This window comes from Halictus rubicundus, chromosome 7 (assembly GCF_050948215.1).
Source record: "Halictus rubicundus isolate RS-2024b chromosome 7, iyHalRubi1_principal, whole genome shotgun sequence".
NCBI lineage: Eukaryota > Metazoa > Arthropoda > Insecta > Hymenoptera > Halictidae > Halictus > Halictus rubicundus.
In genome coordinates this window covers 15,808,368-15,831,780 of record NC_135155.1, presented here as the reverse complement: position 1 = coordinate 15,831,780, position 23,413 = coordinate 15,808,368, and the positions used below count along the sequence as shown (strand labels likewise).

The window sequence follows — 23,413 nt, the reverse complement described above, 5'->3', positions numbered from 1 at the left end:
GTTCGTACACGGGGCTTAATCGAAGTCAATTCGATTCGACCGTGTGTGCAATTCGCAGGCTTCGATGTCTGGTCTTTTGTACCCGGTGGAATTCGCAGCTCGGCCGAGCTTTTCTATTTCGGGAAGATTAAGACGTCAATGATTCAAGAGACAAGTTGATTAGGGCTCGGACGCGTCTAATTGAAGCGCACCGGCGCGGCGCGCCGCGGCGAAGCGCGAGAAGAAGTCCATTGTGGCCGAAGTTGGTTAAACGTTTCGAGCATCTGAAACGAAAGTTTCATTCCCGTGCCGATGGAAGCCACGGCGAAGTCGGATAACGAGATTTTTATTACTGCTGTTCCATCGAACCGTCGGATTAAACGCAATTTGCTAGACCGCGCCGTTCGCGTCTTCATTGGTTTTTCGCGTCACGTTTTTTTTTTTCACGCGGCCAGTCTTTTACCGGACCGAGGATACCTTGCGATACTAATCCAATGGTTAGAATTCGCCTCACGGTGTTCCCGTTTACTTTATACTCCTCCACGCCAATAGAATTCGTGTTTCTTCTAATTGTATATTATTCACACGTTGCATGCCATCAGTAATTTAATTAATCAAACCGAAGCTGGAAATGTAAAATGTATTATAGGGGCTGCTGTCTTAAACCTTCTGAATTCTAAAGATCCTAATAAATTTCGGTTTATCCGGATATGTCGCAATAAAAATGAATTTCTAATCCCAGTCAAAAATCGTGGCAGTTAACGTGTTAATTACCAGGTGTCCGATTTTATGCATTTATGGCAGAGATAGGTGAGCGGTCTTTGAAACAGAAGAAAGATTAAAGGAATTCGAGAATGTAAAATCGCAAAGGAACGGAATAAACTCCTGTCTGGTTCCTGTTTTGCATAATTTTGCATAAAAATCCCCAGTCTATTAGTGACAAACAGAAAGGTGTTAGAGGTTCTTAGGGTCGTAGAATCTAATTCTGGTATTACTTGTTTCTCAGATTGAGAAACTACCCTTACGGGGGGACTTTCAATCTAAGAAATTGAAACTTTGCCAGTGATCGCTTCTCTGCACCGTCGTGCACCAGTTTGTCAAATTTCCACGAACGTCTCGACATGTTTCATAAAAAATTTAGTAGAGCCGCGTTCGCGTTCGAGTATAGAAAGGAAAGCCGAATCGGAGGCAGCTAGAATAGAAATCCTGTTAATTCACTGCTTGAAAATTCGATATGGACAGAAGCAATACGAGGATCCTGAATTGGATGGAGTCAGGTTCGCGAGACAAGAATCAAATCAAGTCAGAATCGAAGATCGGATATTGGTACAAGCAATAGTCGAGAGACTGAAATCCGAAGTTCTAAATATAAAGCAACCGAGAAGGTATCTGGAATGGTGAGTTCAATTGGAAATTCAAGTCGAGGGAATCAAAGGGCTTTAAAGCCATATAACCTCGGTCTATTTCGTTATCTTGCAGTCTTTCTGTTTTCAAACTTGAGATCCTCACGACAGGAAAACAAGTTTGTGCCTCGAGACCTGAAGAACCTCAGACTGGAGGAGGCCCTCAATTCTCGATATTTATATTGAAAACTCGGATCTAAAAAATTGGGGGTCCTCAAACTTTAGGTACTCATTAGCTTGCGTCCTAGAATCCTTAAAGTTAGGGGACTCTAGATTTAGATTTTATGGTGGTGTGAAAACCCTCAGAGTTTCGGGGATTCTAGATTTAAACTTTGGGGTGAGAAACCCTCAGGGTTCAGGGACTCTAGTTTTAGATTTTGGGGTGTAGAAACTCTTAAAATTTAGGGACCGTAGACTTGGATTTTAAAATGCAAAATTCTAAAAATTTGGGGACTTTAAATTTGGGAGTGTAGAAACCCCCAGAGTTCCGTGACTCTAGTTTCAAATTTTGGGTTGTAGAAACCCACAGAGTTTGGGGACCCTTCATTTCAATTTTGGGGTGTAGACACCCTCAGAGTTTAGGGCCTACAGACTTAAATTTTGGGATGCAGAAACCCCCAGAGTTCCGTGACTCTAGTTTTAAATTTTGGGGTGAGAAACCCTCAGAGTTCCGGAACACTAGTTTTAGATTTAGGGGTGTAGAAACCTCCAGCGTTCAGGGACCCTAAATTTAGATTTTAGAATGCAAAATTCTAAGAATTTAGAACTCTAGATTTAAATTTTGGGGTGTAGTAACCACCAGAGATCTTGAGGGTTTCTAAATATGACTAAATAGTTGAACGCGTAAAACCTCGAAATGGCTCAGCAACTTTCACTGTCCTCTGACACTAAACCAGCACTGAAACAACCGGTTCCAAATTTGTTAGAACTATTAAAATCATGAAGAAGCTTCCCTAGAAAATTATTAGACGAATTTCCTTATCCAAGCGTATACTGTATTAACCCTTAAGTGCATAGGTAAACTAAATATTAGGAACATGAATGTATACATGGGGTCCATTGAGGACCCCACTTACCTAATTCCTTGCTAACTTTGATTACAGCAACAATTTATTTCTGTAAACGTTCTGTAAAACTGTACAATTTCTGTAAACTAAAAATGGCGCGGCTAAAAATGTTAACACAAAATCCAACACTGGGGTCCTTTGCGGACCCCACTCGTGCATTTAAGGGTTAAACATTGTACAGTCTTGTCCTTTTTAGAAGGTAACGTACGCCAGTCGCTACTGACGCTCGGTTGGTTCAGTGTTAATGTCGCCGTCATAGTAACACGGCGGTGGTAAGCATGAACTTCCCTTAAATATCAGTTTATCGCGGTAAACGTTACCGAGCTGTAACTCGGTGGTTTCACAAGCCGTTGGCTATCTAAACGAACGCTCACGTCCGTCGCGAAACATCCTATAGCGCCGTTCTGCTCGGGAAGACTTTCATTCAACGATTTTTCTCCTCCGGACACGGTACGAAGATAAAGTGACTTCATTATTGTCATCTGGGTCTTATCAAACCCCGTGTTTCACAACTTTTATCTACCCTCCGATGATGTACCAACTTGCCTCTGTCTGCGAGCGCTTGTACCTCCACGCTAGCGAGCTACACGGTCGTTCAATATTTATGTGCACGAACATATTACGGGTATAAGTAATCAATTATTTGCAAAGAATTTGTTTTCCCTTGAGTTCTGCACCGATCGTTCTAGAGGAAACACTTTTTTACAGTTTTCGATAAAGCAGCCTGTGTTCAAAATATTCTAAAAAGTATCTTTTTTTTTACAACCCTGTAATAAAATGGCGGCGTCCGTACCTTCCGAGGATCATATTCGTCATTGCATACCTTTTCATTTTCATGCGGGATTTAATGTAACAACAAAAAAAATTTGCGATGTTTAGGGAGATGTATCGAAGGTCAACAAGTGTCAACGTTGGTTCAGAAGGTTTGCTGCTGGCGATTATGATCTCTCTGACAGGCCTCGGACGACCAGTTGAATTTGATAGCGACACCCCAAAATCTCTAATGGAAGCTGATCCAAAATTAAGTAGACAAGAATTGTCGAGAAGCCTTGGGTCCACATTGGGGGATGGAGATTATATAATAAATTAAGAAATGAAAACTTGAATTTACTACAAAGTTTGTCTTAGATTCCAAAATAATTGATTACTTATGGGTCCCCCTAATATTATTCTTCCATAACATTTTACACCACGAATTTTTATGCGCCCACTTTAAAAAATACTATTCATTCATACTATTCATCAAAAATACTATTATTTTTAAAAAATAATATTCAAAGAAAATACTTTAAATTCAAATTTTGCTGATTTTAAATTTCGAAAGCAAACAACGATTCACATTATTTGTTCTGGTGAAATATAAAATTGTAGGTTCCGTTGCTAAATCGCACGTTCCCGTAAAATTGTCCAGCAAATGCAAAACAACCGAGCTGTTAACACAAATGTCTAAATGACCGGTTTCCTGTGTTAACTGTCGGAAAATTGTATTCTCGATTCAATGCCGCAAAAGCGAAAGAAAATGGCGCGACGACCGACGGGAATTTCAGAAGGAAAACTCCGTGCAACGTTGATGTACTTTTCCCGCGACGACTTCCGGTCGGGAACGAGTTCCGAAAGTTCATGGCAGTTCTGTCGCGCTCGGTTCTCGATGGAATAAGAATCGGCAAACGGGAAAGTTTCGCTGTGCATGGCCAAAGTGAAATTTAATCTTCCGCGTAGTCTCCCCCTCCCTCCCGCCCTCCCGACAAACTGATTTCGAAACGATTACATCCTAAATTGATTGCAACTGCGCGAAATCGACGGTAACGTTTGTGTGTTTTGAAACGGCCAGTATTGAACACGAAATGATTATCGCTCGGATACCTACCCGCGATATAGTAAGTAGATCACTATAGCGGGGAACTAATAAACCTGTCGCAGAAGCCACTTCATTACCAATGAACAATGAAAGTAGCGTACCGTCTAAAGAGATCGAGCAATTTATCCTCCGCGGAATTTATGAAGTATGGAGGGAAAAGTGGATTACCTGAAATTCTAAAAGATTGCGTACAGTAACTGCGCGGCGTATTGGATCGAACGGAAAGTTCATGCCGTTTTTACAAAGCGGCATTATAATTCATAACCTCATTTGGTATGCGACAGAGTAACGAGGAGTAATGGAAACTTTTGTTATCCATCAGATATATCGGTTTTTAGCAAAATAACGCACGGAATATCCATTACGGTAAAACGAGACGAGCTCTGTTCAGCTTGAAAATTCGTTCAACCACGAATGCAACAAAAATTTATGCAAATAGTGATTGCAAATTTAATTATCGCGAACCTCACCGAGTTGACGAGTATACCAAAAATATTGTATTTCTTTGGAAGGGGTGAATCCTGACCCGAATTTGAAGTGACTTTTTCCTTTGCGAAAATGTTCTCCGTGGCTTTGTTATGGAGTTATTAGCGAAAAACAGAGACCAATCATAGACCCTATAGTCGCGCTCTGATTGGTCGGTGTTTTTCGTTAATAACTCCTTAACAAAGCCGCGGAGAACATTTTCGCAAAGGAAAAAGTTACTTCAAATCGCCTCAGGAATCACCCCTTTCAAGGAAGCACAACATTTTTGGGACACAATAATAAATAATTATAATAGATAATTTTCCTATCTGAAAATTCTTGAAACGATTTTATTGCTTTGCATTTGATCCACTAATTTTTGTCACGAGTGCATAAAATCGATGCTGATCAACGTTAAAACTATTTTAAAAAAGAAAAGGAAGAAGACATAGTCACCAAAAAAATGCAAATTCGCACAAAGAAGTTCGGCTTGCGAACTAACGAGGTATCGCGGAACGAAAACAAGCTATGAATTTCGCGTCGAGGAAAATTCGCATAATTCCGCGAACGCGCGACGTCCGCGGTCTAATAACAAGTACAAGGTAAAGAAACGATGAAAGCAATTACTTTCGTCGTTATTATTGTAATCAGCGCCGAAGACGGCTTGCATATTCATGCAGCGGATCGGCGCTGCCGCGTGGAAAGGGGTAATGAATTATTAGCCCCGGCTAATTAATCTGCATAGAGTCTCCGGTTAATTATACCACGCAGAATGGAAAATAAAGCATTCCGGCGATGGGTTGCGTAACGCATTGATCCCGGCTGGTAATTAACTTTCAGGAGACGAAAAGTCGCGGAACCGGAAATCAATTTTTCGTTTCGCAATTCGCGAACAGAGCCGCGCCTTCAATCCGAACAACATCCGCGAGGAATTTTTCTCTCTCGTCTAACAATCGGTGTTAATCCTCATTTTGAATCTCCAGAAAATCGATTTGTTCAAAATCAGGAGAATTTGTTTGAATTTTCGAAATTAATTTAATTGTTGGCGTCTCAGGAGTACGAAATAGAAGCTCAAGGTCATTTCAAGGTCATGTTATTATACATATTTTAATAGATTTTTCGATCCGTTACACGATGCAATAAAAAAAAAATGTAGTCATGTATCAAAAAACACCGATGACCTTGATATGTCCGAAAAAATGACCTTCTGAAAAAAATATTCTTACCAGATATTTGGTCCGCTGACACCGTGCACATTACGTAACAAATATTTTTTTCATCACAATAACCTGATATTTAGGTGGCCTTACTTAAACGGACCACCCTGTATATATATTTATAATTTCATCTACCACATAATTTATTTCTACTTACAGTGCATTTAATGAGATATCGCACACGTGCAATTGCTTTCAATGTTGTAGCGTAATGAGGATACCTGATCTTGGGTGCAAGGGCGTCGAAATTGATTTTTTTTAAAGCTATATTTATTATTTTATCAAAAGTTCCTTACAGCAAAAATAGAGTAACGATTCAAAACTGTCTCCCACCCCTAATTTCGACGGTCATCTTCACCAGCCCTGAAATATATGAAAAATACAAACCGACTGTATTACCGAGGACAATGCGTGTCCTAAAACGGCACCGAAGTCGTCAATGGCCACCATCATATATCCGTCCATTGTGAACACTCGCGTCGGTCTTCGGCATCCTTTCACCGAGACGACGCCATCATTGATCGTACTTCCGGCATTCGTTCGACAGTCCCTGGCGACCTATTCGTCGAGGCGAATTTCCCAAAATGGAAAAAGAGAAATCGTTGGTATCGAGACGAGAAGAAAATGGCGCGAGGGAACGCCTCGAAGATTTTACTTTATCGGTGGAACGTGTTCGGGCCCGGCCTGGTTCGCAAGCTTCCGCTCTTTCTCTCTCTCTCCTGGGCTTTTTAAAACGCGAAAAATGGATAAGAGTATCGACAGTTTGTAACACACAATATCAAGTAGTATACGAAAGTGGAGAGAGCCGGAAAATTGCTGAAAGTTCCCGAGCGGCCCGGTGTCTTCGACGAACGTTCGATTATCCGCTACGTGCTCGCGATAGCGTGGCCCGGCGAGAAAAAAGGAGCAAAAAAAGAAAATATAGAACCTGAAAATCGATTCGAGCCGGCCGCCTTCTGTTTCAATAATTACGTCCTATTTCCTCGCACGCGAGCCTTTTCACCCGAGGAACCGAAATGCTCAACGGAAACGACGTCGCGCCTCGCTACTTGTTCGCGCTGCATCCCCACTCCTCCCCCCACTACTCGCATTAGCGCCTCGAGCGGAGCCTGATCTCGCTAGCCGAGGAGAGGGAATAAAACTGCTAGAGGATATTGGACAGACATCCAACTCTCGTTGAACATCAATTTTTCATGTTTCGCGTACGTTTTTAATGTTTTTCAATTTATAGCGTTTCTTCGGAAAAATCGTTCCTCAGTTTCTCATGCGCTGCATCATGTCAAAATATCTTGGAGGAAAATGAATAACGGCGTGCGATGGTAGAATCTTCGAGCTTCAGAATATCATCAGAATATCGTCGATTTCTCGAGACTGAGAAATTTTATGTTCGAACACTTTTTAGATTGTACATATCTCAGAACTTATGCAGTTAAGTTTTCATGACTTTTTCTACGGGATTCTCTTTACACGATGTTTCGAGGAACATGTCTACGGCGTAGAAAAAGAGTTGGGTGTACTTCAAAGAGATTCCGCGAGCGTAAAGGTAGTGATGCGATAGAAAAAAAAATGTCAAATTCAGTCAATTTTGTCGTACCTTTTTATACGTGGTACCGGTGGATCGTTGAGATTTTTCTGATTAAAACGAGTCCAAACACGACGTAAATCGGACTAGTTTTAAACGCTGAATGAAAATAACAAAATGAAAAACATAAGTACGATTGCTATATACGAAGTCTACAAAAGCAGTCCGATCTACGTCGTGTTTGGACTCATTTCAATCGGAAGAATCCGAGCAATCCCTTGGTACCGTTTTTGAAGAGCTCAGACCAAAAATGGCTGAATTGGAAATTTTCTCGACATTCTTAGCAATTTAACACGCAATTTAAACAGAGTGAACATACTGATTAGAGTTCCGCTGAAAGCCCCGCGTTCCCCAGAAGCGAGACGATCCGAGATGAAACCGAACTTACAATTACGGTGCGCATCTCGCGTCACGTGGAATTAGCTCGTTAATAATGAACGGTCCGCGGTCGTTAACGATTCACGAGCAGAGAGCTATCCCGTGGCCTGTAATGCCGGGGCTGAAAATTTTATTGGCCGATATGCATAGTGCCGGACGGGACTATGGTCCGTCGGTTCGTGTCCCACGGTCGCGTTTCGAGATCTCGCAATATTCAAAAGTCGATCGGGCCGTGCAACCGGTGTCCGGAATCCTCTGGGCTCGTTTGTCAAACACTTGGCCGATCAAAAACGAATTCTTAACGAGCGGGTATATCAACCCGTTCGGCCGGGTTGGCCGGGTCTAAAGAGGAACCCCGGGTTTTCCCCCCGTTAACGAACGACTCGACGCACGGCCGGGTCCGACAAAGCGGAAATTATTCGCTCGCGTGCGTGATAAACGCCGGCCTTTGTACTCGTTTCAATGATCATTTTGTCAACGTTCTTCCATAACGGGCGCCGTGTGGCGTGCACGGCGAAAATTCGCAAAAATATTACGGCACGTTCACCTGTTCCACCCGGTAATTCGACGCTGCTATACCCGCTGCCCGAAAACGAACGGGAATCGCGAAACTTTTCTCCCGAAAAGAGAATTGTTGTCGGATCCCGTGGGAACCGACAATGTAATACGGGGTTGCGCGAATTGATTTTACGCGTTTAGAACAAAAACGAGTAGATCGAATGCGAAACGGTGGAAACGTTCAGAGAATTTAACCGGTCAGCTGTTGCGACCTCTTTGAAAAATGTGTACCTACAGTGCGTCGCAAAAATTAAACCACGACGAGTATGCTCGTCAAACACAGAGCATGTGCGGCTGTTACAATGTGGAATTAAGTACAATACAATACATCTTGACGATTGAAGTTCACGAACACCCATCATATTTTAGTTTTCACTAAACTTGCAATTCAAGCTGCAAATTGCAACGATTTTGTGAAAATGTTGCCACTTCTTCCTGACGAGTATACTCGTCGAAAACAGCTAACTGGTTAAAGATTCTGCTATGTTACTCGCTGAAATTATTCAACAGAGAAGCAAACGTCTGCTTCTGTATCTTGCAATTGATGGGGACTATTTTTATTTCGCATGTAACTAACAGGACGCATCAATTGATCGAGGTGGTTCCTTTATTTTTACCACGGTAATTATGCAAATACTGTGAGTCGACAAACAAAATTTCGACTTTTCTTTTCGTATTATTATATTATGGAAGAATAGAGAGAATACTTTTTATTGGAAACGGTAGTGTCGTTCGGTGTACAGCGAGCAAGGCAGCGTGCACGAGCAGTGTGCGTAAACGCACAATGGAGGTCGGTTCGCGAAGGCACGGCAATCGAAGGGAAACGTTTCGCACTCGCTGCCGCACGACTTCGATCGGAGCTATTTTCGGGTTATTCCTCGGATAACGAAGACTCACAATCGAATTACGAGCGCCGGGAATGAGCGGTGAACGCGATACCGCGTCGCCCGTGGGTGAAAGTGGGCATTCTCGCGGAATTGCGTGCAATTGTGCGGGGGTGTCGCTTAATTGCAGCTTTCAAATTCTTTTTGTTCGTCCGGTCGCGTCGGAAATTCCGTTGAGCTTGTTTCCCGACAGAAATACACCGGTGTTCGCTTAAGTTTGCGAGGTTTTCGGAACCGGAAGTCAAATTGTCGCGAGTAGCATTTTTTTCCCGGAAAATTGGCACGAGTATAGCTCGACAATGTCAGAGAAGATTGACATCCGAGATGTTGCAGAGGTCGCTCGGTGTTTCGTACAAGGGACTTTTGATAGAGCGTCGTATCGCGAAACCTCACGAGACTCGGGTCTCTCTCTCTCTCGTGAAAGATTCAAGGACACTTTAAATTTCAGAGACGCGGCCCCGGGAACATAATGCGCGCCGCGGCGTGCAACTTTAATGACAAAAGTCATCCCCCGGCCGGTCCGAGTCCCTTTGGACGATTACATAAAAATTGTAGGCTGCTTTGGCAAAGCTTTGTAGCTGCTTTCTGCATAATTAGCACCGTCGGAAATTACCGGATATCTGGGTCAGACACGAGTACCGGGGATGTGACGTTCGAGAACCCCCACGCCCCGCGGATATCTGTCTTCGGCTCTGGATCATGTTGAACTTCCCTCAAAACTATTCGCAAACAAACCGGAAACGACATAATAGAGCGCTGCGGAAACGTTGCATTTTCCGTCTGTCGCAGTTCAAGACACGTAAGATACAATGGTTACGAAATCCTTGTAGCACTTCACCATGCGATTTATTCTCAAGAAAATGTATCCAAACATTATAACTAATGATTTGTTTCTATTTTTGCCTTTCACGACTATTCAGATTACAAAATAGTTTTCAGAAGAAATTTTCGAATCAACTTATTCATATTACAACAGAAATGGTGTATGTGAAATCTGAATAAACGCGATCGGTGCGTTAAAGCGCTCGGTAATTCGAATGTTAATTGTTCGGGAATAATCCTCAGGTTCGCCAACAAATGGCCACGAATTAATTCGTACAGTTAATGAATAAATATTATTACTAGACCTGAAAAATGTTACTTTATGCATTCATAGCATGTAAAAATTTTCAAAAAAATACTACAATGGATTTTATTTATTTTCACCAAATAAGAGAATAAGATTTTATTTGATTCCATTTCCTTACAATTTGTCAACAAAAACTGAAAATCGCATACACATTCGAAGCGTAATTGCTACAATACTATCGACTGATTGCGTCATGAATTTTGTGCAACAACGTTCGGTTTAAAAGGATTCCAAGTCGGAAAACAATTACAGAACGATCTCCCCGGTAAATTTCGGAGCATCGGTGAAATTTATGAACGCGATGTGAAAAATGGTTGCATCGATTTCGAATTTTTTTCCCGTTCCGATCATCATGATTGGCAGAGTCTGATCGAAACCAGCGAATTGAATTCATGAAGAATCGGGCCGCGGGGAAAGGCTATTGAAACGAAACTGATGGGCACAATTAGCAAGGCAAGTTGGCAACGCTGTTCAACCTGTATATCGGCCCCCAACGCAGTTTGTCATCCGCGGAAAGTGTGACACGTGGAATTCATAAACTGTCGATTCCGAACAGATTATTCGAACAGACCGGACGCGTTTAATTAGCAATAAAAAATATCACCGTTTCAAAATCTGTGTCGCCTTTATTGTCGAAACGCGATCGACAAATGCACAAAGAACATTGCGCGGAAAGAAATTCCACCAAACATATTCGAAAACTGATGGAGCTGTTTCATTTACTGTAGCGTTCGTTCATGTCTAAAAACACTGTTTCATACAGCAAAACAATCGAAAAACCATTGTACGGTTGTACAATAGCTAGTGAGACAATTGTTTCGATGTCCATGCTCGCTATTTTTCGACACGAATTTGGGGAGATTGATGTTTCACACAATTTTACAAACGTGTTGTTCCAAATAATTAATTGTACTATTTTAATCATACAATTTTGCAAATTATATGTTCAAGTGATTAAACTATTTATTTAAATAATTACACTATTTGTTTAAATAATGAAACTATTTGTTTAAACAATTAAATTATTTGTTTAAATAGTAAAAATATTTGTTTAAACAAGCAAATTATTTGTTTAAATAGTAAAAATATTTTTTTAAACAATTCAATTATTTGTTTAAACAATCCAAATATTTGTTTAAACAATTAAATTATTTGTTTAAACAATTTATTTGTTTAAATAATAAAAATATTTGTAAATAATTAAAATATTTTTTCTGAAAGAGTCAGATGGACATGAAATGTAAGTTTTCGATGATATTGGCACGGCTCGGCGATTTTCGCAATTTTCAAAAACAACGAGGACTTCGAAGGAAGCGAAAAGGTTAATTGATTCCAATGGAAGACAATTTAAATTTTCTCGGGAAAGTAAGCTGCAGTTTCGAACGAAGTCTAGGATCTGTAAACGTGGGATTGAAGTGCGCAGCTTAACTGGCCACCTCGAATTTCTGCACAGAACTTTCTGGTTAATCCGCAGTGTATCACAGGGTATCATTGTTGAAACTTAACCAACTCATTAAATTTCGATAGCCGGTGAAACGTTGTTTGAGTTTCATAATTTCGCCGCACGGATTCGTTCCTGTCGGTGTCGTTTCGCCGCGAAAATCTGTCGAAATTTCTCGTGTCAAAACGGTGTATTAAGTTGTTCGCAAAATCGTGTACCTACCGTCACTTACAGAATTAATTCGCTTTTGTTGCAACCGAGCGAAATTGACTCGCGGCGTAACGCGCAGAGATCTCTGCGATATCGCCGAGTAATATCCGTTTATGCAAAACAGAGTTTCTGTTTGTGTTTTCTCTGGGAACTCCTACGTCGCTTCGAGCTGCGCAAATTTCGCATAGTTACCAAGCAGAACTTCGCGAAAATATGGCCCGCCATTAACCTCTTATTTATGTTACATTACGCTCGACGCCTTCCACGTCAAATATTTTACTTTCATCGTGTTACGTTCGACTGTGGACATTTTACTTGGTACTAGAATATACTTTTGGGTGGAACACGATGTAATTTTCATAAAGCGTAATATTTGAACTGTGGGTCTTTACGCGCTTATGGGCAAGTTTTCAAAATACCTGGGAACGTGTGGAATGTGCCAGATTTTCGTTTCAATTTCGCTGCAAGAAATTTCTTCCCACTTCTAATTTTTAGAGTAAAATAATATGTCTCTTTATACAGTGTCCCACTAATGTTGTAATTTCTTGAACGGGGCGGTTCCTGAGGTAATTTGGAGTAACTTTTTCCGTTGCGAAAACGTTCTCCGCGGCTTCATTTAAGAATTATCAACGAAAAAGACGAACCAATCAAAGCGCCGCCCCAGAGGACAGATTCCAGCTCGGCCAATGCCAACGCCGGGCTCAGCGCGAGCCGCCAGTAGTCGCGCTCTGATTGGCGCTCCGAACAGTGGCCGAGCCGGGATCCCTCTGCTATATGATCTGATTGGCCTGTGCTTTTTCTATTTATCTAGAGAATTATCTAGAATATTTTCGCAAAGGAAAAAGTTAATTCAAATGATCTGAGGTATTGCTCCTTTCAAGGAATTACAACATCTTTCGATACCCTGTATATCTACATTGTAAATTGCTGAGGTACGCCAGCTTTTGCAAAGTTTAACGAGTTTACGAGGAATTAAACTCATTGTCAGGCAGTTTCTTTTTATTCATCCCCTTGACAATTTTTAATGATCCAACTTTGCAATATTATTTCTGTCGATGTAGATACAGGCTTGTGTGTATGTGTTAAAGTTTAAAGTGTCGGGTAAATCTGGCAATTATTGTTTTATCATCTTTCCGGTTCTTCGGGGTGAGAACAGCCCTTAAATTAATGATGCAATTTCTCTGATTTTAAATTTAAGTTGAAGAGCTATTAATGATACAAATAGTAGACAAGTTCCATAAATATTCTCTTTTTACATTTTAATTCTTTTGCATCTCATCAATTCTGCAACTACTTTTACAACTATAATATTTTCACAGTTGATCTCGCGTGCACTTTGCCCTTCTTATTTCTTTATTCTGCTTTGAATTATTTATTTTACAACGTCATTTTACTGCTCCTCATACCTTTACAGGCAAAGTCGCTGCCCTTAAACAAACTTGGAAAAAAATCATTTTATTCTTAGCATCCAATTTTGAACGACCCCCTGAGCGTCCTGCATACTAATGCAGTTCTACTAAACTCTACTATTTTTAATTAAAACCTTTGCATTTAATTAAATCCTTGCGACGCGCGGAGTTTCGTCAGAGAAAGTCCAAAAATACGTCGCAGTAAGATTTAGTAAGGGCGTTGTTTGAGAAAGAAAACAGATAACACTAAAATGTAGTTAATGCAATGAAAGAAACATAATTATGAAGGGATTATATGCACACATCAAGTGCAACTACAGCACGAACTTTTTCCTCCGTTTGCGTTTGCAAAAATAACAAAGATTAGAGAGCTTATATGTGCAAATATTCTTTTAATATTTTCCTTCATCTAATTAGCCCTTTGTCCTCAGAATGTCTCCATTCTATATAATTATTTTCGTATACGTACATGACTGATACACTCTACTCATATTCAATGATCAATTTGCTAATATTTAGATATTTAGTAATTTGTTATATACGAATCGTTTCAAGAATGTAAAAAATATTTTTTACAATGATACAGCAAAATTTAGTGACGCTTCAGGCTCGTCACTCGAACGCTAAGAGTTAGTATAAGTTACGCGAGCCAACAATTTGATAGGAACTAATGGTACCATTATTTTCCAACGAGAATCAGGGCGAACTCTCCACTCCGACCAATATTTATTGCCATCTGGCGCTTTGCATTGTCCATTAACGAGTCGCTCACGGTCGCGCAGTAAGTACGGGTGTGTGTCAATGTTGTGGTGTGTGCCAATCCTAATTCCGACGCTTCAGGATTCGACGTGCACCGTGCCGTTTGCTCGTTCCCGGCTCACATTCGCTCGTCTCGTTGCAATAACACCTCTATTTTCCGAAAGCTGCACCGAGAGATCAAATCTTCATTTCATAGTGAGCTGTTTGCCCCACAAAAATCTGGCCAAAACTGTCTTAACTGATTAATCATTACAACTGTCTTGCACATCCTTGTGTCGTTTAAACAAAGAAAATCTCTGTCACTCGAAATTCATTTAATGCAGTAAAAATCGAAAGTGTAGGGTCACATTCGAATTCCTAAATATATTCGCTGAAAAATTCATTTTTAGACCTGGAAACTCATATGCGACCGTTTCTACTCAGAGTTATAAAAGTTTTAAATTAAAATTTACAAATAAGGTTAAACTTCAACTTATTGGACCACAAATTTTGGACTTTTTTTCACGTAATCCTGTAGATTTCGACGAGAGAATGTCAAAAATCCGAGTTTTAACGTTAGGAATTCACTGGTTTAAAAGTTATGGTTTAAAAGGTTAAAAATTCCTGGGTTGCCAAGGGAGTTTCTTCCAGTGTATTCCCTGAATTTTGAAGAGTCACGAAATGTTGGCATTTGGCCAGTCGTTCGGGGCAAGCGCAGCTACGTTCGGCGGCACGCGTTGCTTACAAGTGTGATGGAATATCTGCGGAGGAATTAACGTCAGCTGCAAGTGTCTCCCCGTCCCGTTATCAACCCCCTAGAAACCAGACGTCGATGTCGAGGTGTCACACCATAATCGAGTGTCTTGTCGCGGTTTCAGAGGGAGAGAGGAGGGCGGGTCGAGCGGTGGCCACCGTGAACCTCGATCGACGCCCGATTGGGGGCCAGGTGCAGTCAATGGGGAACATCTTTGGGTGCCAACCTCCGCTTCCGGGGATTTCTGTTACGTCAACGACTGCTCGGTAAGTTCCACAAGCTCTGACATCTCTGGTTCAATCTTTTCTGCCGCGCGTTTCCCGGGGGTCCGTTCTACTTGACCTACAGTGACTTTCTGGAAAACGTCATGACTCCCCGATACAGATTTTCCACTCCAAATTCACCATTTTTCAGACCAACTCAATCATTCTGTAAATCAAACTCACCTTTCTGCCCCCGGAGTTAACTTTCTTGCAGATCTTGTTCGCCCATTTGCAAATCAAATTCACCCTTTCGCGACTCGAGTTTTTCTACAAATTTGATTGTTTAAGCTACCGCAGCGCAAAAGTATCGAGTAAAGTAAGAAAGATAAATCAGTACATTAGATCCAAATCTGAAAAATTATACAACGTAGCGTTGACCCACCTACTAACTTCCTGCCAAGGAAATTGTACAATGTCGAAAATGATCGTAGAAGAATATTTATAATTAGACTGCGGATGTGTTTAGAGGGATTTTAAGAAAGCGGAGTGAAATAAAATTTTATTTTCAGTGGTAGCAGTCTTTGTAGATCTGAAATGAATAAAAATTGTACTAAATTCTGTGGAATGTTATGTTTTAGCATTTTTTGAAAATTTTCAGAAGCCACAAATGCATAAAGATCCGCAGTCTGTTTATATTTTAATAGCTACAAAACAAGAGACCTAAGAAGCCCGATTTGACCCGATCCATCTCTAAGGAATTCTAAGGAATTCTGAGGAATTTTCCATTTCTAAATTTCTAAGGTTCAACCGCGCTAATTCTGCTCGACAGTTATCGAGTTCCAGGCGTCCGCCGTATATCCGCGTTCCGTTTAATCTGTATTACCTGTACAATACCTGGCAAACAGGGAATTGGTAGAACACGTCGAACCAATCCGAGGACCGGTCCGTATTGTGTTTCAAGAGAGAGGGCCCCCGATCTCCGGTATTGCGTTTCAGAACGCCGGAATCGTTGTGTATACTCCGTACCGAGGGATCACGGATGACCTGCATTTCCTTTCACGAATCCGACGTTCTCGCATCGTCTCGTATTAATCCGGGAATGGTTTGCCGTTCGCATCTGTCCAGCCTCGACTTCGAAATGATTATAGTGCTCGCTTAAATTTGCAAAGTTTGGCATCCGGAAAACAAACTTCTGCGTTACAGACGTTCCTCTTCGAGGAATCGGCTCGGGCGCAGCTCCACGAAATAAGGGCATGCAAACGGGTTTTAATCGTTTACAACTAAACTTATGCCAGAGATAATTGAAGTATTTAATAGGAGAAATAAAATTCTATTTCTCTCGCAGCTCTTGCAAATGATACATACAAAATTTTATTTCCATAACTCGCAAACCAATTGACCAATTTCGATTCAGCACGTATGTACGAATATACAAAACACATTTTTGAAATTTTCGTTGCAGGTTTAAATAAAAAAGACGCGAAAACTTTTACTACTTTTCTCGTAATTCAGACTGAACGCAATGTTCCGAAAATTTTTGTTACGTAGCATCTAACAAACTAATCCATCTAGCTGGGCAGAGAAACTGGTTTGGTTCATTTATAAAAACATTCTGATGTAAAGTGTGTGACACACAGCTTATGCGGCCTACTTTCCGCTACCCCGGACCCGGGATTTGTGTTTAAATTAACAAGTCCCGGATCCCGTGGATTCAGGATTTGTATTTTATTCTACGGAGGACGTTGTCTTCACGGCGTACGTAACGAGCCTAAGATTTTCATTATCGGATCCCGCCAGAGCCCAGGTTATTGCTACCCTGTCCTAGGAGACCCTCCACCAGGCCAGGATATTGCGTGCAAACGCGGATAAAAATAAAATGTTTCAACTATAGCCGACCCTCTTGTAACACTGCATTATGGAAACACCGTTTCGATAAAACACGGCACGAAAAGAAATTAAAACACCCTGCAACGCGATATTTCAATACATCAATAGTAAGGAACAGTGAAAAACAGAAACATTGTTTCCTTGAGGCGGACCTTCACTATTAAAAAATGCTCTGTTTTCGGGAATTTTTTTAAGGATAACTAATCAGCGAAAAATTCAAGGTCTTTACAGTGATATTGACATGACTCTTAACCTCATTCTCAATTTTTCTCGGTACGAAATACTAAAAAATGGCAGAGTTATTCGCTGTTTTTTGAAACAGCCTTTTATTAATACATGGACGGATGGCCGCCATTGATGACAAAAATTGAAACATCTGAAATGCACAATTTTAAACTTGCGTAGACTGACCAGAGCTATACGAATTCGTTAACTATACGCCAATAGTTAAACAATAATTTAAACACCTTACTGTACACTTCATTCAGTCACTTCATTTGTAAATTGAAATTTCCACCCACAATTCAAGAACTATTTACGTTCGGATCACTCAATGATAGAAACCTAGGGTCTCCACCTACCGGATATTAATACTAAATGACGCAACAATTGCGTCACCGGCCCGAAAAGCATTAAATCGACGCTTCAGAACCGCAATTATTTTTCCACCAATCGGACAATTCACAGTATACAATTTAGTCGTACAGCACGCGTTTACCGACTTTCTCCTTCGCGTTTAATACTAGAATTACTGGGTATTAAACTTAATTGATGTATATTGCGTTGTATTAACACGTTCGCTGCCTGCATCCGTTTCGCTGCTCCCTTGTTAAAACGCTTTATCAAATGCAGCGTGCCTTCTTCATGAAATATTGAAACAATTTGCTAGAACAACGTCAAGGATTTTCCGACTATTATGCTGTGAACTAATTTCACCAATCAAGTGTACAAAATCCTTTAACACTGAACTTACCACAGTCAAGCTGTCGGCTTTGTATTTGACAATTACCGAAACTGTAAAAATTCAACAATTTGCGAGAAATCTGAATAAATTCGGTACGGTTAGAATTAATCAGTTAGTGTTAATGGACATGAATAGATTATCATTCATATTTCGAATAAAGAAGCTTACTCAACAATTTCTCCGTGAGAATATTTCCGTGATTTCAACAATCCTAAAAATCGGGAAAAATTTTGTTTTAACCCGTCCGATATATCTAAGTTAAAATAATCGCAGGGTCAACAGGTTGGTACAACAATTGTTTCAGCGGTGTGCTCGGATTAAATTTTCAGTTTTCGTTTCTGCCGTTCGATTATCGCGCAAAAAGCTTCATTCTTCTTTCACGTTGTTCGACGAGTGCAGCGCTAATCCACCGGAGAGCCGTTTGAATGAAAAGTAACAATATGAAATCGACCCGGACGTCACCGATCTTTTTTCTTTTCCCGGTGGAAAGCAGCAACATCGTCGGACCGGAAACAAAATAAAACGGAACAGGCGGTCCTGACTGTTTCGCCGATGGTTCCCAGTCCGGCTGGGGAATTCGACCGCGAAAAAGGAACGGCAAGATGTTAAAACGATTTTTAATTACTTTCCCGGCACCCGGTTTCCGCCGGGGGACTGCCGGACACTTTTACACAAAACTTTCCCGGCAACGATCCCTTCATATTTGTTCAACTTTTAATTACTGTCTAATTCAGGTACGCGAGACAGCCCATCCCCCACCCCCGGGTTGCTAATTATGATTCCTGTTTTCTCGTCCCATTTTCTCCCCGCACCCTCGCTCTGCTTACGCCATACTAATCTCGCGACTTTATAATCTACGTACCTTTCCATTACCGCTATAGAAATTGGCATTAACTTTCTGAATCTCTTAGTTTTCATCCGTCTCTTTGTGCAATTCTATGGCGGCTGGATGAAAGAGAGTAGGAGACCAATTTGGGTGAAAATAATGTCAATCATGGTTCAGGAAAATGGTGATGTAAATCGTTTTCGTAAGTTGAAATTTTAGTCAATTTCGAAAAGTAGAACCGTAGAACTGTTAATGAGAAAACTTTGGGAATCTTGCAATCGAAACTCCGACGTCCAAGAGTCGTTACGAACCGTACTAATTTAATAATCACTGCTGTCGTTCGTCTTCATTATTCACGAGAATGTATGTCCTTATTGCGGTTAGATTTAACGGCAATAGGATAATAAAGAAGACACGTAAAAGGCAACGTGCGGCAATATGCCGTTATATTACCGAGCCTCGAGTGCGCTTATAAACCGGACGCTAAAACTAAAAGCTCCGAGAGTAGACGTTAAAACAAACCATTGAAAAGGACTACGGCTGAATAGATTATTATTAAGTGAAATGGTGTAGAATATAGGTTTACTGCCAGCAAGTTTCAAGGATTGCTGCGTGTATATCGCTCGGAAGAGAATTTTGTTAATTTCTAAACATGTGTACAAACATTGAAAAATCATTGCCCATTTTTCATTTAATTTTCTAGAAATGAATAATTACGGAGTCTCGTTCCTCGGGATCGTCTTATCCAAAACTTTCTATATTTCCAAAATTATCGAGATTATGAAAACGTTTTCATCCGCAATTTTCAAATAAAATTCTTTTTATCGAAGCATATATTGCAGTCAAAATTGTATGGTTATTTTTCAAATTTTCAACAAAGGCCCACGTACAAAAGTTGTGAACTACAAGTTGTATTTTCTCTGCAAATTCGACTAATTGCGATTTTTCCAACATTTTTTTCCACGCCATGTTGTAAAACAATTATCCTGATTTCTAAACCAAATCTCAGTCGTATGGTTCAACATTTAAAAAGTGTTCCTCTGTTTAAGAGTGTCCGAAAATGAATGGGAGTACACAGGGTGTCCCAAGAATATTGTACATCCTTGAAAGGGGTGGTTCCTGAGTTCATTTGAAGCGGACCAATCAGAGGGCGGCTACAGCGGACGGATTCCGGCTCGGCCAATGCCAACGCCACGCTCTGCTATATCGGCGATCTGATTGGCCCGTGTTTTTCGTTGATAACTGCTTAACGAAGTCACGGAGAACATTTTCGCAAAGGGAAAAGTTACTTCAGAAATGTCCTCAGGAATCATCTGTTCGAATTAAGTACACATTTTTGAAAAAATGAGAATATACATACCGGGAAAACAGTGTCGATGCGAACATTGTCGCGGAATTCACAGTCGGTCGAGTAGAATCACTATAAACGCAACCCTAAAGTCCGCGTCGTTTATGTCGCGAACGTGACGTTCGCACGAGGACTCGCTGGCGTTTTTTTTTTTTCGTTCTCCCATTACTTTTTACATTTCCGGCCGAATTTCCGCGCTGTCTTTCATTTTATGTAAGCGAGGCTCGCGTTTAACGAGGCAGTTCCGTGTCCGGGTAAAAAATTACGCGCGGAAGTGTATGGCTCGAAGGTACGCCATCTTGTGTCGTAAACTACGCATCGCACCGCAATATGGCCAAAGGAACACCGGCGATTGTGATCCTCTCCTGCGGGTGAGGAGGCGCCGCATTAATTTTTCTCACGTCATGAAGCTTTCACGCGGGTTGGCCAACCGACGGCAAAACTTTCGAAATGAATGGCCGATCGACGGAGAACTTGTTAAAAGTTCAACTAACCAGGCCACTCTGCGACCTACCACTCGCAATAACGTTGATCTCCCGATAACCCGTTTGCACTGCGATTTACTTCACGATTACAGTGATTAGAACTTCCCTGTCTTTCGTAATTCCCCTTATAAGAAAGACAACATTCATACTTATAGCGTGTCTAGACAAGTATTGGATTGTAATATGAATTGCTTATAACGAATTTCGTTGTATAGTAAAGTCTTGATCTAAGCCCAATCCTCGGGTCCGTGCCGTGACATAGATCGTGTAGGGCTACTATTTTCTCGACGGCGCATGTAAGAACGAACCGGATGGGCAAAGGCGGACTACATACAGTCACTTAAACCACTAAATACAGTTGAAATTATATCATGTCATTTGAATCAGAAAAATGCCACAAATAAGTTGCTGAAAGTCTCATAAAAAAATTATGGAAAATAAGTGTGCCCCCCCCCCCCTCCCCAGTGGAGGGGTAGGTAGACTAAGATCGTGTAGCTCGGTTCAGTTTAGATCAAGACTTTACTGTACATCATCTAAATACAAGAGGCGTTGTATAAATGGCCCCATATCTCGTACCCAATCTCGTCTCACATAAAAGCAATGTTAATCCAGAGCAAAGTGTTAAAAATGTTAAATCACGATGTAGCCAGGATAGTTCCGAGGGAGTTTCAATCGCGCGCTTTAATCGAGTAGAATAATTGATTGGCTCGTTTGGCGGAATTCATTGCCGCCGCCTAAAATAGCGAACACCGCGGACGTTTAATTAGGAAAACTTCAGGGTATCGTTTCCGAGGGATTAGTCGGTCGGCATGCTCTTTTTCTTTCAAGGTGGAGGCTGCCAATTACGGGGAACACGTTCCCTGGAAGCGGACATCTCGGCTGACACAAGATATTCTTCCTCGTTACGGATAATTGTGCCCGCGGCGTAATTATTGGTCTCGTGTAACGATTATATCACGGGCGATCGTGCCTCACCTCGCGTAGAGTACTTCGTCTAAATAGCTGGCCTGCATGATTTTACACTTATAAAGCTACCAAGCTATCAGCTACAGGGTGTCCCAAAAATGGTGTACTTTCTTGAAAAAGATGAATCCAGGGGTAATTTGAAGTAACTTTTTCCTTTGCGATAATGTTCCCCGAGGCTTTGTTAAGGAGTTCTCAACGAAAAAGACGGACCAATCGGAGCGCACCTACAGAGGACTGATTCCGGCTCAGCCAATGCCAACGCCAGGATCAGCGCGAGTCGCCAGTAGTCGTGCTCTGATTGGCCCGTGTTTTTCGTTAATAACTCCTTAACGAAGCCGCGGAGGACATTTTCGCAAAGGAAAAAGTTACTTCAAATCACCTCAAAAATCACCCCTTTCAAGGAAATACAACATTTTTTAGACACCCTGTATAATTGAACTATATCATTTTGTAACAATTTCTGAAATAAAAGAGGGGGAACTTTGCTTTAAAAATGTTTTTTAAGTATGTTTTGTGGACTTTCAGCCGCATACTCATGCTAGTGAGATATTACGTTACCATTACGAAAGACTAATCTAATCCGAGTTCTTTGACTTCCCCCGTACCATTCAAACACCATCGCGTCTCATTAACGTAACACGGTTCATTGATTCCACTCCGTCCCGACGAGCCAATTATAGCGTATTAATTGATTTCTAAGAATGTGTACGCAATCGTTATTCCCATACCCGAGCGAGAATACACTTTCAGCCCTTAGTGAGGTCGTTACTGTAGGTTTATTTTTGTTTTCGCTTTATACTGATCCACCGGCTTGAATAACTACGGGATTAGCCATCTAATATGCTGCGAGCATGCTGCTAATTAGTGGTAATACACAAACTGGAATTCCATATTGATACTAAGTCTGCACGCTCGGAATTTCAATTAACTTAAGTGTGTATATTAATACCACTTTCATGAATTTACAGTGGATCTAGAAACTGATTAAAAAGCCTTTCTATACGTGTTTGTTAGAAGCTGCATTTAAACAATCGGTACAGGTATATATTATGATTAGCGGATTTTTATGCAAAACAAAAATTGTCCGAATCGATTGTATGAAACACAAGTTAAATAAAAATGCATTCCCCCTTTTAATAATATCAACAAATCGAGATTAATTTAACAGCATGATTACAATTATTTTAATGCGTTACAATTTGTATGTAATGGGGTGATAGAAAGGGGTGATTGCTGAGCTGATTTGAAGTAACTTTTTCCTTTGCGAAAATGTCCTCCGCGGCTTCGTTAAGGAGTTATTAACGAAAAACAAGAACCAATCACAGTGCGGCTACAGACGAGCGTAGCGTTTGGCAGTGGCCGAGCCGAAATCCGTCCGCCGTAGTCGCGCTCTGATTGGCCCGCGACTTTCGCCAATAACTCCTTAACAAAGCCGCGGAGAACATTTTCGCAAATGAAAAAGTTACTTCAAATTACCTCAGGAATCACCCTGTTGAAGGAAGTACAACATTTTTGGGACACCCTGAATACAATAAAACGTTTCTCCACATTCTTATCGTGAATCTAGCACAAACATATTCACGGTTTAGTAGCTCCAGCTGAAACTCTAGTAATATTTTACCGGTGACTGTTCGCGAGCAGATTGTCGACGGGAATCTATCT

General features: G+C 41.0%; 1 protein-coding gene across 2 annotated transcripts in view; it reads left to right on the top strand.

The window, feature by feature from the left end:
* Rdga (retinal degeneration A) overlaps positions 1 to 23,413 on the top strand; it is a 66,737-nt gene that overhangs the window by 7,322 nt on the left and 36,002 nt on the right. For both annotated transcript variants that reach the window (XM_076790803.1, XM_076790804.1), the window contains exon 2: positions 15,197 to 15,338. In XM_076790803.1, the coding sequence (XP_076646918.1) occupies positions 15,197 to 15,338 (142 nt within the window). The remainder of the gene's footprint in view (positions 1 to 15,196; positions 15,339 to 23,413) is intronic.